This window comes from Sipha flava, unplaced genomic scaffold (genome assembly GCF_003268045.1).
Source record: "Sipha flava isolate LNK unplaced genomic scaffold, YSA_version1 465_pilon_pilon, whole genome shotgun sequence".
Taxonomy (NCBI): Eukaryota; Metazoa; Arthropoda; class Insecta; order Hemiptera; family Aphididae; genus Sipha; species Sipha flava.
Window position 1 is genome coordinate 1 of NW_020273242.1, and position 18,548 is coordinate 18,548.

An 18,548-nucleotide genomic window follows, 5' to 3' on the forward strand; every position below is an offset into this window, starting at 1 on the left:
TTTTTTACAAACATATATTTAGTTACACGTACTTATCGCATAGAGGTACAATAATGTAGTTTCTAGTTAGCCAGTAAATTAACTAAAAACGAAACAAAATAAGAATTAAGATAACTTTAACTTTAATTTTTCGAGTCAAAACAACAACGAACATTCTAAACACATAATAACTTAGAGCTATACTAAAAATGTATCATAATATAATATTAAGAATGTACTAAAATACTTTTAAATATTTTTTACTATTAAATAATTTAAGATAATCATATTAATTAATATAATTTTAATTTTAAATCTCGTATAACTCTTATCTAAAATAACTATAACAATTTATTTTAGCGTTATTTCCTTTAATTATTATCATTACCCTTTGGTGGGCGCACAATGTTTAGCCGGAAAATTCGAACGTGGGGGAGTGATGGAATGTACCGGCAACGCTTGAGACCGGATAAAAAAACGCTTTTTGGGGAGGGATAGTAGGAGTAATGTAAAATTGCTCCCTTCAAAGTAAATAAACATAACAAAAATCAATACTGGCAACAAATAACATTAAAAAACACCCTCAAGTAGCGCAATAAAAAGGCGCAGAATAAACCTTTTTATACTATACCACTACCTAATCACTAACATCTCAATATACATTTTTATATGAATTATATAATATATAAGCGACGCGTAATTGTACTTATTTAAACTAACAATTCAAAAAACATGCATTGGGACTAGATCCTATATTAAAGTTTTTGTGAACCAATGGCGATCATCGATGTAATTGTAAGTCATTAATTTAATCGCAGGGTATAATATAATGTGTATAATATATAAATATGTATAAGTATTTATACATATAGGTTTAATTACATTCGCTAAAATCAAATAATTTATGTAGCAATAATATAGCTAGTCACTACCATTTGAAGTTTGGATTTGTTTTTGGAGGGAAGACTGAAACTAAATTTAATTTACAAAATTTAAGTCAAAGAATTTGAGCATCGACTTGATAATATTTTCATTGAATTTTTTTTAAATATTCACAAAATTAAAATAACAGGATATAAAAATACAAAGGGGAAAATATTTTTATTTGGCACTATAATTATTATTAATTACATAATAGTGATTTTAAATTGAATTTTGTTTTCAAGTTGGTACCAAATTCGTGTTTCAAATGAGTGTATTACATTTTTTTACGTATATGTTTTTCTGATTAAATATGTAAATGGTAGCGTATATATATTTACATAAACGTGTACGTAGATTAAATATATATATATATATGTATACGTGCGTACACGCACACGCACATGTATACACACACACATACATACATACATTTGAAAATATTTCGATCACCTTATGTATAAATTGACGAAATTTGGTTTATAATTTTCATAAGCTTAGAGACTAAAAAGAGTTGTAATGTTTCGTACTGAGCATTTTGATCCTAAGGTGAGTATGATTGGCACAATTGTTCGCATTTATTATTGTCCAAGACATTATGATTATTGCTTATTTAGATGCAAGGCCGCATCTAGAAATTTTTTCGGAAGGGGTCCAAAACATATTTACTGTAATTTTATTGAATTTAGATTTTAACTTTTGATAATTGATTAAAAATAAGACAGAAAAAGATTTAATCTTCTTTTATTAAAACTAATATGATATATTTATATGATATTATGATATAAAACTAAAAGCAGTCAATAGTTAATTGGAGCTTAAGTAATTTTTGACTGAAAATATTTATGTTGATATTAAAAGTAAATGATTATTTTAAAAATTCATAAAATATTGAAAAAATTTCGAGGGGGGGGTCCAGACACCCTGGACCCCCCCAGATACGACCTTGTTTAGATGCTACAGAATTCAGTAAAGAAGTACTTTTGTATGATATTATTTTTATAGTTTATATGCATACACACTCATACTTGTGTATATTATATTTATAAGTATGTTTGTATACGTATATGTAATAATACACATTTATATATATGTACGTTATTACATATTTATACTATGTATATATTGCTTGGACATTTTTTAATAGCAAAAACCCTGGACATAGGTTTTTATTGATTGTACGAGCTCTGGTTAATTTTGAGCTTCATTTCATTATGGCCAAACATTCTTTTATTTAGCATTGTCTATGTAATTGAATTGGTGTTGCCACCGTCTTGAGTTGCATCATTTGGCCGTAATCGACGGTTTGATCCAATTTCGGTTTCTTAGGTTCCGCATCAGGAGGCCTGTGTGATTTCATATGAGCACTTCGACTTTTTACTTTATTAAATACCCTATAAGAAAAAATTATACTACTGTATTATGTTTTTGTAAAGGTAAACATTTAAACATTTTGGGATCACGTACTTTCCACAGATTTTGCAAGGAAATTCCTCATAATTCGGATCAATTTGTGTTGGTGTCGGTGTTTGCCTTCTGTCTGGTGTTCCGTTTGTATGAAGTCTCATATGAGCTGCTAATCCTATTTTGTTGTTGAATGTCTGATAATGAATACAATGAATCGCGTTTTTATTATTTACATCCCATTAAAACTGAGTAGGGATACGAATGAGGAAAGAAAGGATCCTACTCACCGACAAACAGTCTGAGAATTCGCAAACGAAAGTTTGTTGGTCCTCCGAACTGGTGGTGACCTCAAGGTCGTTAGCCTAAAGGGAGACAAAATAAAAAAAAGAAAAACCCCAAAAAAATTTAACACAATAACGTGAGTGCGTTTACTAAGAGAGGAATAAAGAAATTCCTATAAAGATAATATCAAATGAGTATACGTATTATAATGTACTTACAGGAATGTCTAATTTTGAATTAACCATTGTGTCTTCATTTCTCGACTTTCGCCTTTGAAATTGAAATTGTTTATAGTCTTCCGGGCAAACTTTTTTCCACAAATAATAAAACTGTATGCATTGTTTCAGAGTTTTTGTTCCCAACTATAAATATAAAATAATGTATTTAAATAATAGTTTTAAGGTCTTTCATTTAAAATAAACAATTTACTTCTTTAGATATAAACGCGAAATCTTTGTTGAATTTAAATATAGCTTTGTGAAACATGGATACTTCATTTGGAGTCCAATGATCAGATTCTGTATACTCAAATTTCATTAATGGATGTCCCTGAGGGAGATACGGTGTTGGCTGCATTAATTTTAACATGGCTTCCTAATAGCAGAACAACTCGTTAATAAATATATATTGGTACATTATATCGTGGGCATACTTGAACGTTTCCTTTACACAGGTGTAGCAAGTGCAGAGCATATTCTTTGTTTCTCCCACCACCTGGTACTGCGGCACAGCAAGCGAAGTCCATGTACATTTCAACTAAAAGATTTCAGGTTAAAACTAAACGCTCCAACACAAACAAACTCAAACAGTTTCTAATTTACCTTCTCTATCAGAAGCTGAATTTGTAATACAAGGGTCCCAAAGTAAATAATCATTAGATGGTTCACGAATTGTTCTGACTTTGCTTATTGGCGGTATTGCTGCTTGGAAATTTGAACCAAGATTGATGTGTGGTAGGATATCGCATTCGGGCGGTGAATCTTGTCCAACACAATCCTCAACAATTACTTCTAAAATATTAAAATATTATCAAATAAAATTTGTGAATAATATTTATATGTTTCACAAACTAAAAAAAAAAAAAGTAATCTTCAGTATTTGAAGAACCATTTTTGTACCTTTAGTATTATGTACCAGTGATGGGAATTATTCGAGTATTCGAATATCAGTATTCGATGCTACAATTCAATACGTAACGAAAATTATTCATTTAAGTTTTCATGCAACACAAAACGTTTAATAATAATAGGTATTGTAGCATCGAATAATGATATTTGAATGTTCGAATATATCTTTATTATGTACTATATAAATTATATTTTTCTCTATAGCGTTAAGAAAAAATAAATTACCTTTGATAGCTGAAGAGCTTGGCCATGAAGTCACTGCTTGCCAATAAAGGCCTCTCCCATTTCTAGAAGGACTTAGTATAGGCTTAGGAGTGTACTGTAAGGTCGGTTCATTCAACATTCCAAGCCTATGGCAACGTAATCTGGATCTGAACGATTTGTATGTTGTTGTTTCACCGAAACATCGTTTTCTATTTACTTTATTGGTAGAATTTGGTGGTATGCTATAAATATGTGTTAATAAAAATTAATATACACAATTTTTTCAATAATTGTTTGAACTTAAGACCTCCTTCAAAACAAGTTTTTCTTAATAAGGCCCAGTATTTTTTGCGAGAAATGGGAAAAAAGAAAAAAAAATTAGATATAGATTTTACCTCGACGGATTAAGGAAAATGTCATCTATATCTTCAATATTTTGGTTACTATCTGGCTTTTGTTGTTTGATAACTGGTATATGTTTATCAATCAACTGGGCTTCTGTTTGCACGAACATAGTTCCAGGGTTTTGATAACTGGCTTGAACTAATTTCAAATCTCCGTTTTTATCGATCAAAAACTGACTGCCATCGATTACTTGGGCCATGGTTCCATTGACTCCATACAAGCGGCATGTCTGGTAATCAAATTTCTTCCTAAATTCTTTAGGACTGCTAGATAATAATGGGTCTTCTGAATTTGGCATCATTACCTAAGTAGTATTAAAGTATTGATTAATAATTTTGTTTGGATATAATAACTATACTCGTTTCATACCTGTAGTGTGTGTTGATGATGATTAGGCAATGGTGATGGTGCAGCGGATGTATTTTGTATAGACATTGGAGATGAAACAGGCGTATTCGCTGATAAAGGCGAATCAGTAGTGGATTCGAAATTTGGTAACACTTCGCTTAGAGCTGCTTCAACAGCTTCAGAACTTGACATGTCGGATGAATAAAAAAAGTCACCAAGGTGACCGTTCGACATAACTGAATGAAAATTTAGCGATGGAGACTGACCCTCTTGACTGGCTGGTGGAGTTGGGTAAGTGAAACTAGGAGACGGAAGAGGTGATTTGCCTAAATCTGTAAACATCGTTTGTCCTGAACTGTATGCTAAATCTGCTAGACTGGCAGAAAGAGGAGAGTTTAATACAGCTTGAAAATCTTCATTGTTTTGAAGATCTGTCATGCCATCGTAATCATCTAAACACGACATGTCTTGCATATCCGTTGCCTGTAAAAAATGTTAATTTTTTTTTTAAATTGGGTTCAAACTTAAGCATATTCTAATAAAAATGCATAAACCATTAGTGATCATAATTATGGAGTATATTTATTTTATCGCGGTTTAAAGTTGATTAGATTTCAGAGGTATTTGAATATTATTGGGTATTTATTTACATGATCTGGAATATTTGTCTTGTTCATATCAAAATAGAGTATATTGCCGTATGTCAGTCATGGGGTTTATTTTTGAAGAGGGCACTCGACCATCTGCGTCCATTCGCATCGCAAATTGAATCAAAAGTAAATACAAGCAGACAGAATTCACACACACATATATATACATACATTTATGTGTATATATAGAACACCGATCTAAATGGATTTCCCCGTATGTATTTAATGCACTGAGTATATTTATATTTGCAATTGCAACCCGGTAGTTTACTTTAGCCTTTGGCCCAATAAAATCGACCATCAAACACAAAGTTCGTTTTTTACTTATCCGTGTATGTAGTCATATAAACTTTTACAATTTACGTAGCGGAGTACACACGATTCAAAAACGGAAGAAATCTCGTTTATTTATTACTAACGAGCGTATATGAAAAGGGAAAAACGGTCGTTGCACAAAAACTTTCTCGATCTACTGAATTTGCCCAAACTTCAAAGGTTTATATTTTTTATTGTATTTATTTGTTTGAAGGTAATCCAAATGTTAACTATAATATGTTCAACCAAACTCTATTAACCACAAATGTATAGGTATTATTATATAATATAATTCAATAAATAATTTCATGTCAATAACGAACAGGAAATTTTCAAATAATTTGGCGACCAGAGTTATTTTGGTTAATCGAGATGACGTGATGTTGTGAAATACAAATATTACTGATATGTATATTATTATTTGATAACGATGATTAGTATAATTACATCATCACTTTTCAATGAGTTCACACGGATAATCAATTTAAAAATATTTGAATAATTACCATATTTAAATTTAAAATAGGGGGCCATAATTGAATACATTCAATGTTAACTGAAGGATAAGAAGGGACCTGTTTGCAGGTATTTTACTCATTTTTATTTCTGATCAATTTTTGGTTTATTGTCTGTGTGTTCTGAAGCGAGGGGCAAAGACTGATTAACGCCACGCCCGTTAAATAACAATAACGCCACCGAAATTCTGCTCGTCTACACCCGATTCAGTAGACCCAACCTTGGGAAAAGCTCATTTTTGTTCGTGTAACGATAAAAGCTCGATGGTGTCCTGATGATTAATGCATACGGTATTTCCGGAGTTTTTTTTTTTTTTTTGATTAATCGACAACTATTATTGTCTCCCCTCCAAATAATCTGTACGTTAAGAATTGTACAGAATAGTTTGACTATATGAATAGGAAAAATATATGTATACATATACATACAAATAGTGTCCTTTTGATAAACATAATACGCATGGAGAACTTGGTTTTCGGTCGACAAACTTTAAATATTTGATTTCAAACACAACGTGAATGAGGTGATTTGCGAATGATTATTTTTTACCGTCTAAACATTTGATGCGTTCAATGTTATCGCAAACGAACAGCAATCCGTAACGTGGGTGTAATTAGGGATTGGATAAGTTTGAATCGTACAAGCCTTATTTTTATTCGCACGGCCATTATCCATAACTGGATCGATTTATTTGTCTCGGACTTCTAAGGTGGTCTCGTCTAAGATAAATACGATACTACTACTACTACTTCAATTATCGCTATATATTACTTAGATGCTACATAGGTACATAGGTACATATGTACATAGGTGGACGGTCCTTTTTACCTGTATCGTATTGGCCAGCTGCACGGAATCGACGGCTTGCAAAAGCATGGAGTCGGTCTGTACGTTGGGAAATATATCGTCGTTGAGTCCTGGCGAATAATAGCCCTGGTTATCGGTTTCCTTTTCGCCGCCGACGTTGCCACCGCCACCGCCACCACCACTGTTACCGTGATTCAGTGTGTATGGAGAACTGGCGTAATTAATATCTATTTGCGGGCTGGTGCTGCTGCAACGAAATCCCATTACGGGCCAAAGATTAATGGACCGGGCGTTGAATCGACACACTCACACATACGCACTTTATACGTGTACACGAAAACGCACGCACGCTCACACTTAGGACTCGCCCACTCTTATGTACGCTTACTGTTGCGTAAAGAGTCGACGATCACCGATGGTTGGTCAGAGAAAAAAAATTATGATGTCCGAGTGCATTTTTGCACTGCAGGTGTACATCGTGACCGGGTTCGGATAAGTTCGTATAGCGTACGTACATGCCTCGCAGGTCATTGTTCAGTATAATAGAATATAATATATCAAAGACCGCGAAGATTTAGTGTGCGTTTTGAATTTTCGCGTTAAACTCAAGATTTTTTTTATTCGATACCGGAAAGTATAAATTATACCATATTTATATATATGTATAAATAGACTCTAAAAGTTAGGCGTTTAACGATTTTTAATATGAAATGTTTCTCATTGGACATGAAATTCCGATTGATAGTCGATCTCATCTCCTTTTATTCAAAACAATGATAAATAAAATAAATTTTTCGTATGAATATTTTGATTGTTATTCATCTTATTACTTCGAGAAAGAGAGCCAAACGAAGCTATGCGTTTTCAAAACATCAAAAACAATTTATTAAGTATTTTTAACGTTCCTGGAAGAGTGTAAAATAGACTGTGTAGTACGAAAAATGTAATTTCTATGAAAACAACATCTCGATACTCGGAAAACTCTCATCGTCTTTATTTGGCCAAGTTCATGTCTTCAGATCGTTTGTTTTTGTTGAATGTTTACTGTTTTTTACATAAATATTCGTCCTCGACCAAGTGCCGTATAAAATTATATTTTAACGATGTACGTAAAAGTGCACTGTACGACGGTCGTATTTCAAGAGGCTTTAAAGGGTATTGAAGGTGACACTTTGTGAAAGTAACCAGTAAAAAATATTACTCAAAGTTTCGGTAAACTTTGTTGCTGCTATTAATTAACGACGGGAAGCTATTGTTTCGTTAAATATACATTCCATTGATCATTAATGTCATACATCAGGTACGTACAATGGTATTGTAGTGAGATTTGATGTTCTGTTAAACGATCACTTCAATTTTGATATGTTTGATAACCAAAAGATTATCTCGTGTCAGAAATTTAAACTGTTACGATCAACAATTATTATGCGCGCTGAACATGACGTATCGCGCGTGGCAAGTATTCTAAACACGTGTAGGTTTGTATACGGTTCGAACCTGGTCAAAGGGGAAAAAAAAGTTTCCGAAGGGATGTATAAAAGTTTTTATCGTTTTTATCGGAGTGTGAGACAAGGTCTTGTCAATTATGCACAAATGTATACATATGTAGTCGGGCGATCTAAATAGTTAAGTCAAGGGTTCGTCGGAGGGATTCGTAAAATCCCGAAACACCCTATTTTAAACCGACAGTCTTCCTCAGACACCGGCAATTTGCAAAGTTCACGGCTGAAGAGTAAGACGTGCGCTGCAGGATGACGAACGAAGCGTCGCATTCAATTTGAGGACGCGCTTAGACACGGATTCGAAGGCTTCCGGAGTTTATAGGATTTTACTGCTTTCGCGTCTCATCCTTCTCCCCCCCCCCCCCCCGAACGCAACTTTTCGTTCGGCACACTCCGCTCCGGGACGCGTTGGTTACCGTCCAGATCCGTCGCCGGTAACACGACCGGTTACCGTAACCCGTTAGCTTACCCATGATTGTACTGGTACCCCGGGTCCGAGCACGCCCGCTTCACCCCGGTCTTCTTCAGTATTATATCCGTGTACACCACCGCCGTGGAGTCAGCTGAGCCCACCGTCGAGTCCACCGGCGCCGTGGTACTGGGAACCGCGGGCACCGCGAACGACGTGCCGCCCGTTGTCATCACCGCGTGCACCGCCGTGCTCCGGCTCACCACTTGCTGCACGACCGTTTCCTTTTCCCGGTTCAAGCCTGAAACATCAACACGCATCGTTAAGCGCCGACGGACGACAATTGCTGCGCGTATGGCCTCGGATTGTATTGTGCATAATGTACACCGATAACGTAAGGTTACGGTCTACAGAAAACGATTGTACACTTCCGTTCAGGGCTTAAAACCGTTTCTAATAAAGTTAGTAATCGGCTATGCTTTAATTTAGTCGATTTTACTTAATTTTAATATTTATTTTTCCAAATTGCTTTAAAGTTTAAAACATATTATGATCAAGATAATGATAATCAAAAAACTAAATTGCATCAAAATATTGTATTGTTATAATTTTCTTATTTATAACGGTAAAAAACCGAAATTAAATATAATAATTTTCTAAGATGACACTAAGATTGACACAGAACTTATTGGTTTTATTGTATATAATACAATACCCCAAAAATTGAATGAGTAGATATTAAAACGACAGTATTAAAATATCTTAATACTAAATGGACTACGCCTCTATTCCACCAACTATTTTGTAATAGGAATTAGCGCACCACGACAACGATGTTCATGACAGTATTTATAATGTATAGTTATACCTATATATATACATATATATATATGATATTCACAACAGATATTCGACGGCCATTAATTGATATTTGGGGCTAATAAATTATAAAAAATATTTAAAAATAGTTGGAAAATTAAATTCTATAAACTTTAATAGTACAATGTAATCATGACATAATTCAAGTATTAATACCGCGAAAAAACCGTTAATTATTTTGGTCGAGACTAGGTTTTAGTTATAAAACCGGGATTGAAAATACGAAGTAATCGCTTTGATGTTAATATTTAGATATTTACCTTGATTACCAATAACCGCTTTCAGCATTCCAAAACTAAAAGCGATTATCGGTTTTCAGTTTTCAAATTTACGGTTTTTTATCGGTTTTAAGTTCTGCTTCCGTTCGATTTCGACGATATAATGGATTGATAAGAAAAAAAAATTTACTTCAGCAGAAAAAAATCAACGAAAGTTTTATTGCAATGCAAATCATTGCTTTTTGATTATTTTTTTTTTTAACGAATAATTTTTTAAAAAAAAGTTGTTTGATTTGAGTTATCAAATGCAAATTTGTAAATATTTCGGTGCAAAACGTTGTGGTATTTGAAAATGTAGAGTTAGCTCGTATCCAGGATTATGATACGAGCTGGGGATCAACAAATGTTAACATTTCATGTGGTCAAGTGATTTAGATTAAATTATAACTATTAATTTTATTTACAAGCGATATAATTCATTAAGGTTATGGTTATTATGGACGCGAATTCTGACGAAAATGTGTTCTGACGAGTTCTGACGAATTAGTCTAAACAAACATACACGTATTTTCCAATGAGAGTATTTACATTGGCAGCGACGATTACATAAGAACAAACACGATACCGTCAGAAACAATTCAAACAAGTTTGTTTTTTTTTGTGCGAACTGCGTCTATTTCGACGTGATTGAGATTAGCAAATTTGATATTTTACAATTATTATATAATTTATTAATATATTAATTTATTTGAATCATAGATACCAAATTGGAGAAAGTGTCATTGTATATATTAAACATTAAATAAAACAATTGTAGTTTAGGGTAATTAAGTGAACGTATTTTACATTTTTACATGCCATTTCAAATAAATAATAATATTATAAGATTTGGTGCAGTTTTTTTGACAATAATAAAAATAATAAAGATGATTGTTCAATAGTTTATAATAATAAAATAAAATGTAAATATGGATTTATGGAAATGTTTCCTTGGATATAAAAAATATTTCAATCTAGAAACTAATCAGTTGTAACAACTGTATGAACAATCAAGTGCATGATAAATAAACTCGTGGGTACATAGCATACCCCTCTAAGACGTGGAATGCAATTCGGAAAATTTCCGTAAAGTTTCACATCCTCGGTCAATTTTCAATCCCGAATTTTAGAGACAGGTTTTTCAAAAAAATTAGTGATTTAAGATAATATATAGACTAATGGTGGATAATTCGATGTGGATGATACATTCGGAGGGGGAGTTTGTTATTCATCCAACTGGTTTTCCAGGGAATTTTGTAAAATTACCAAAATATTGTTTTGTAAACACCATAATGATAATGATAAGCCAAGTTCCGCTTGGATCGTAATTATTTACTATGGCTCAGTCTAAAGTATCAAAATTCAATTCATGTTTATACATATTTTTTTTAATAGGTTCCCTGATATTTATTTTTAAAACATTACAATAGGTTGATAAATAAAATATTCGGAAGCAATATTGCTGTAGGAATATCATAAAAATATTAAAATGTTCTTCTGATTACTGCGTACATTTTCTATAGATAACACACATCATTTCATATATTTTAAATGAAAATGAAATAAAACTGTTTAGCTTAAGATATTTTAAGCTAGGTTTTAATAATTGGTTAAATTGAAACTGCTGTATATCTGTTTGTTTATTATTTTAATTTTATACAGACAACGCTATTAATATTTTAAGTCAATATTATCATTAAAGAAAAAAGTATGTTTTAAGTATAAGTAAACACTCGCTATCCAACGCTGAACTTTTTATTATTGGAAATTATTTTAATGCGTAATTCTATTTTAGTATTAAATTCAACTTTTTTTATGCATGTTTAGTTAAGAGTTTTCCGAGGAAAGTTCTGTAGGCGAATGCTTAAACAAACAACGATAATACAGTTGAAGTAGAATAAAACTGCGATTACAAGTATTAAATCAATAACACAAATTAAAAAAAAAAGAAATAATTCTGTGGGAGACGATAACTCAGAATAGTCTATAAAATTGGTTATAATTTTAACAGCCACTAAAAATTAAATTTAAAGAATTGTATGTTCACATTATTGTTAATTACAATTTGAAATAATATAAAGTCCTATGTATAGGTGAATATATTATACATATATTAAGTTTTACATAATATTATAATACTATTTCAAAAATTATATAAAATGTAACAATTTATACTCAATTTATAATATATTTTTCTGGTTGCATTTTTTACTTTTATCAAGAGAAAAATGTATTTATGAAATGAGTAAGGGACAAATAAATGAGAAAAAAGGTTTTTTTATAAGTTTTAAGTTAATTTTAACAGTACTAAATATTTATTTTTGAATTATTTTGTTTAACACTTATTTATATATAATATATGATAGGTAATATAATATAAATATTTATGTACAATGTTTTTTTTTAATATATTTTCTCTATCCTATTTAATTTACTGATCCATTACTCAATACACTTTTTATTTTCGAAACAATAAAATAATTCAATTACCGTTTTGTTTCATTAATACGATTAAAACTGACCAAACGAAACTTTTTCATTAATCTCATTTATATATTTTTAATGTAAAAACCAAATAGAGAATAAAATTAAAGTAAAAATTGATATCCTGTTTAGAGAACGTAATTAAATCAATTAAACGTACTGTAGCTAATTGATTCAGGCAGTAAATGGAAGAATACAAATCATTATGTTTTTAAAAGTAGGTTAACATTGAAAGACAAATAGTATGATTGGAAACATGTATTTTCAATGTTTGTGCAAAGTGCATGCTTACGTAAAAATTAAGTTGAAAATGTTTGACTAAAAGCCAATTAAATGTACTTTAAAATGTTTTGAAAATGTATTTTCCTTTATTGACTGTACTTTATTCATTTAAGACTATTTTATAAATTACTATAGAATTAATTTAAATTCAGCTATTAAGTATTTAAGTATATGATCGTTACTCTCGACATAGTATGATTAAATTATGTAAAATAATTGAATTAAGAATTTGTAATTGTAATTTCAGTACATTTTTTTAAGCCCAACGAGAGCGTTTTATAATCTAAAATATCAAAGTAACAATAATATTGTTGTACATTTTTATACGGTAAGTTTTGAATTTTATACTGACTATTAAAGTACAGTTATTCCGTATTTATAATAGTTAGTTTGTTTTATAATAAATATTTGTAATTTATTTCATTTATTCCAATGGAATTGTACTATATATTATATTATATTTTTTTATATAAATTAATTTTCTTTACCTGAATATGTTAATCCGTTCTGAGTCGCAGTGATTGGTTTTGTGGTTCTTTTTTGTATAATTTTTTCTTCGATCAAAGCTCTGACGCTCATGCTGGCTGTCTGTAAAGGAGGACCCGAAGCTTCTTTTTTCTCCCATTTCTTTGAATCAGTTTCCTGAAAGTGGTGAATAGTTTCTGAATTATATTTATCCGAATCCGCCCACTAGTGATTTATGTTTATATTCATAGTTTTGTGAACACAGTGAACTAGACGCACAAAGATTTTCTGTGATCGTCAATAATATAGAAAAAGGGATGTACCAAATTTTTTTAAAAAAAAAAAAAGAGTTAAAAAGTATAGGAAGGGAAATTGGCGTAAATCTGATTGTATTTGATAATGCAACAACGAACAATAAACACGGACAAAAAAAAAAAACTCTGGACGTCAAAAAACGCACGATTCAGCTTTTATGGTTGTTATTTTCTATGCATTTTTTTTTTCAAACTTAATTTAATATTTTTTTGCGTTTTATAACATCATTCAGAGAATTTAAAACCCCTGGGGCGAAAAAATAATTTTTGATTAGCAAACAATATTATCATAAAATTAATTTATACAGATAACCAGAGGCATTTTTCAATGATCGAAAAATAATTTCGAAGTTGAGCAATTAAAGAACAAAATTAACAATACATTTTTCCAGTCCAGTGTTTTATAGATTATAACATATTTATCACCAACAATATAGCCTATTATATAAATATCAAAATAAAAAACTATTTATTCCATTTCATAGATTTTATAATTATAATTATTTATTACATGGGTAAGGTTATTCAGGTTTAAGTAACGGTACTAAAATACGTATATTTATGTTTTTTTATTGTAATATTGTGTCTTAAGTGATGAAAATTTGATCGAATAGAAATATTTAAATATCAACTTATTAAAAATATAAAATAATCAATGTTTACAATATCATTTAATACAGACAGGAATATTATTACCAACCATCCGAACAAGTATGCTTTAGTTCTCGTTGTCCTTTTTAGTTTTCGATTAATATAAAAATATCATATTTATCCAATACACGTACACTGTATGCCTGTTGAAAAATAATTTATTCGAAACAACATATATATTTCTACGGAAAAGTGTAGATAAATCATTTCAATTCATTAAACTTTGTTTAGTATAATTTTTACAGTATGTCCAATATTGCCATTTTCATTCATGCACACGGAATTTTTATTAAAGCTGCAGGGAGCGACGTTTCTTTAAAAAAAAATTTTATCACGATATTAATCGCGGTGTATTCCTCGACATGATGCTGCCCCAGCGGTATAGCGGGTTTGTTTTCTTGCGTAATAGACATTTCGTTGCACCCTCGGAAAATCCAGCGAAGTTTTTCTCCGGTTCTCCGCTTCCCCCTGCCCATAATCCCCACCGCACAACACCTTTTTGGAGATCGAAATAGTTCATTGCGGTTTTTGCATCCGTTAACCCAGTTGTATAGTAATCAACATGATAAATCAGTGGACTGGGAGGGAGCATGGCAAAGTAATGGCAAAACATTTTGGGAGTTCTTGCCGATATAATACTGCTGCGGCGAGGGCAACAGCGGGAGGGATGTGTGAGGGGCATTTCTGTAATTAATATTAGGGGAGAAAAAGGCCGGCAGATATTAAACCGTGTGCTCCGATATACGCAGATACCCGAACACCCACGAATATATCTATAAATATACGTATACATATATTTACGTACTGGCGATCAAGCGCGCTCGCGCCCACATACACACACACTCACACATTCGCATAGGGTTTTATAATATAGCGGTCTGTCGGGATTAAATAATGATTTGTTTTAGGGCGTACTTGATAGAATGGTGTATATGTGTAGATTTAGAGGGTACGGACAACATCGATACGGTTTTCAATAGACTTTTTACCACGAAGATAATATCGACGGACGCAATAATTGAAAAAATATACCTTGCGCTCCTGGTACCCTTTGGCGGTGTTCGCCGCGCGAAAAGTATAATCCAGTTATAGAACATGATTTACCGCGTCCATCATAGACGTACATTTTATTATTATTTATATACAATATAATAAATATTTGTATGTACTATTTTAAACACTCGAGGGTGTATATAATATAATTCATTATTATATAATAATGAATTATATTATATTCTCAAAGCAAAAAAATGAAATATTTATTTAGGTCAGTTTTTCATCAACAAGATGTTTTTAATATTGATTATAGCCGATAATACATAGTAGTATATAATAGTATTATTAATAGTGGCGGAAAAGGGAAATTTAATTAATTAGTAATTCCTTTAAAATTTAATTATTTTGAGTATTCATTAACCTATACTACTCCGGTGCAAATCTAAGATCAAAATTATTTCTACCTTGTAAATGTTTTAATTGCAAACTGCAAACAATGTATACATTATATTAAAAATAAAACAATCATTATTCAATTTTAATTTTGTTTTAGTTCAAATAGTTAATTTTGTGTGATTTTTTTAATCAAAACCCATTTTGAACTCAAATTTAAAGTATTATTTTAACGTTAATAAATAAAAGTCTTAATGTATTTTTAAATATAGTAGTAAATAAATTAATTTAGTAATTTAATTAAGAATATTGAAGAAAAATAGTTAAAAATTATAAAAAAAAAAATAATAAAAATATTTATAAAAAAAATTATCATACAAAATAAAATTAATACATTATTCAAATTAACCTTGCCATAGAACTGAATAAAATTTACATTTGTCTGTCATTTATTTCTTCCCTTTTTTTGAAATATATTTTAATAACAATTTTTTGTTTTTGTTTTTGATCAACTTTAATTTATATTTTTGTTTAAATAAAAACTAAAACTTTGGTTGAATGAAAAAAAAAAGTTTAAAGAATTTAAATTTCAATACTTTTAATCTACGTTCACTATAAATCCAAATTTGTTCACCCTCTCCAATTACGGGAAACATGAGCCTACTGCTTTTATTCTTATTTTTTTAATAATGTCATGTGCTCAGTACTATGCAAGAATTATAGAACTTATAACTATAAATTGTAAGCGAATTATATTGATCAAAAACTTCGGCATTCATTTTCAACTCATACATTTTTAACTTAACCCACAATCTCAAAGTACCAAATACAAAAAAATGGCTTAACTCATAGGTACTTAATAGCAAGTAACATAAATTATTTGTAAACAATTCGAGAACCCAAATGAGCACAATACTTAATTAAATGAAAACATTTAAAGTTTAAACTGTTTAAGTTTTCAGGTTCAAAATATTTGTTAAGTTAATGTATACAAAAGTTAAAATTATTATTTTTGAAGTTATTGATGCTTTGATTCACTCAGAATGCACGGGTTATAAACAATGAATTGTTTTCTTTGTCGTTTTATTTATTTTTTAATAGAAGAAGTGCTCGAAAACTTTTAAGGATTGACCTTAATCGATGAAACATTTCATCATAGTTGGTATCACAAAGATGTTGTTTTTAAAAATTTCTGAGTTGAAAATACTATAACCTCATGAAGTCACATTTGCTATATATTTATTTCAATAGCACTTGTATATTTGGCTATAAGGACTTGAAATTTGAATCGAAAAAACTTCTTATACAAATTCATAATGATTTGTTTTTGAAATTATTGTTGGGATTGTTTTAAGATTTTTAAAAACTAAAATGTGTAAATACATTTAATAAGAAAACCAAAATATGGAAGTTTATAAAAAATTTAAAAAAAAAAAAAACAAAAACTACAATTTGTACAGTTAAACCTAATTCTGGATATTGATTACAATGAGATACGTATGTATACTTAAATTTTTGAAGTTAAATTTTCCACTGTTTGGTCTCAAAACAGATTTGTACCGACTGATGGAACGCTCATGTTCAACAGATGTAATTGGTGTAAATTTCATATTTACAATGTTTAAAGGAGTGAGTTCAATATGCAACTATATTTCATTTATTCTGTAACGTATATCTCTACCACCAAACGCAGTTTAGGATAAATAAAAAAAAAATTATCATTATCTTGGATACACGATATCGTGACAAAATTGCAATAAGGTTAATAAAATATAAAATCTAATTTATTAAAACTATGTTATTATGTAAGAAAAAAATGGGATAAGAGAGAAGTATGTCAAAATATGTAAATCAAATATGGCTCATTTTAGTACAAATCATGTGAATCGAATTTATTTCTTGTCTTAACTAAATTATCTAGTCACAGTAAGAATATGTACTTACATATAATTCCGAGCTCATTAAATTTGGTAAATTATTAGGATTATTAAACGTGAATATTTTGTTTATTATCTTGATATAAAAATAAATCGATATTTAAAATATGTAAGGTATACATTTAATCAAATTAAATTTTTCCAATTGAATTCATGTGACATTGAAATACTGTTGAACGTTTTTCAATTTTAACTGCAATTTTTTGATGTAAACTGCGATATTTAGAAATGAAAATAATGTCATGGTTTATGTGTATAAAACCGGGGAAAAAAAAAAAATTCATACAGACTTCGTGTCGCTATACACATACATGAAAAAATAAAAAATAAAAGATTTTCGTGAAAAGTATGACCCTTGGCGTCTTTGGAACACGGTGCACATTACGAAATTAAAAAACGATAGCAATCTTATTGTATTTATTTTTTTTTTTTTAAAAGAGAAAATGTTTCTAAAATTGTAAACATCATTTATTTTGTAATTTAATTTAAAACATATAACATACATTTATTTTCTTATTGCAGTTTGTAAGTTTTTTGTGAACGTATTTTTATAATTTAATGAAACGCAAAAAAAAAAAAAAGTAATATGACGGCAATATCTCCTTCTTAGTCCATATAGCTACAACATAATTTATTAAATAAAACCGTCTGCCTTAGAGGTGAATAATTGTCATGAAAAAAAAATAAATAAATAAATAAAAAAGGGGAAGGGAAATTTGCGCTTTTAATGCAGTACGGTCTGAAACGAGATCAAAGAAGAAAAAAATTATTTTTCTTCTAAACCTAAGAAACGACGTTCGAAAACACAAAGTGATTTGTTCACTGTGTACGTCAGTGTAAATACGAAAGTTTGATTGAGTGTTCAAAGTAAATATCCGTTTCTTTGTAAAACATTTCCGGCCGTCGTAGGAAATATTCAAATTGGTTTTCAGTTACTCGTTACGTCTCCGCAGGAAACCACTGTGTTATGTTTCCTTACGGATATATTGATGGTTCGAGTACATGTAGGACTGCGGTA

The 18,548-nt window shown here is 30.3% G+C and overlaps 1 protein-coding gene across 3 annotated transcripts; it reads right to left on the bottom strand.

Annotated features, from left to right (window-relative positions):
* Nucleotides 1-1,971: 1,971 nt before the first annotated feature.
* Nucleotides 1,972-13,416, bottom strand: LOC112689690 (serine-rich adhesin for platelets-like; the record flags this gene model as incomplete). Of its 3 annotated transcripts, none has more annotated exon segments than XM_025563526.1 (13): nucleotides 1,972-2,294; nucleotides 2,368-2,501; nucleotides 2,595-2,669; nucleotides 2,808-2,951; nucleotides 3,019-3,183; nucleotides 3,242-3,345; nucleotides 3,411-3,599; nucleotides 3,942-4,162; nucleotides 4,316-4,629; nucleotides 4,695-5,156; nucleotides 6,983-7,205; nucleotides 8,933-9,173; nucleotides 13,263-13,416. In XM_025563526.1, coding segments are annotated over 13 exon segments (2,586 nt in total), but the record flags the coding sequence as incomplete, so codon positions are not given.
* Between the last annotated feature and the right edge of the window lie 5,132 nt (nucleotides 13,417-18,548).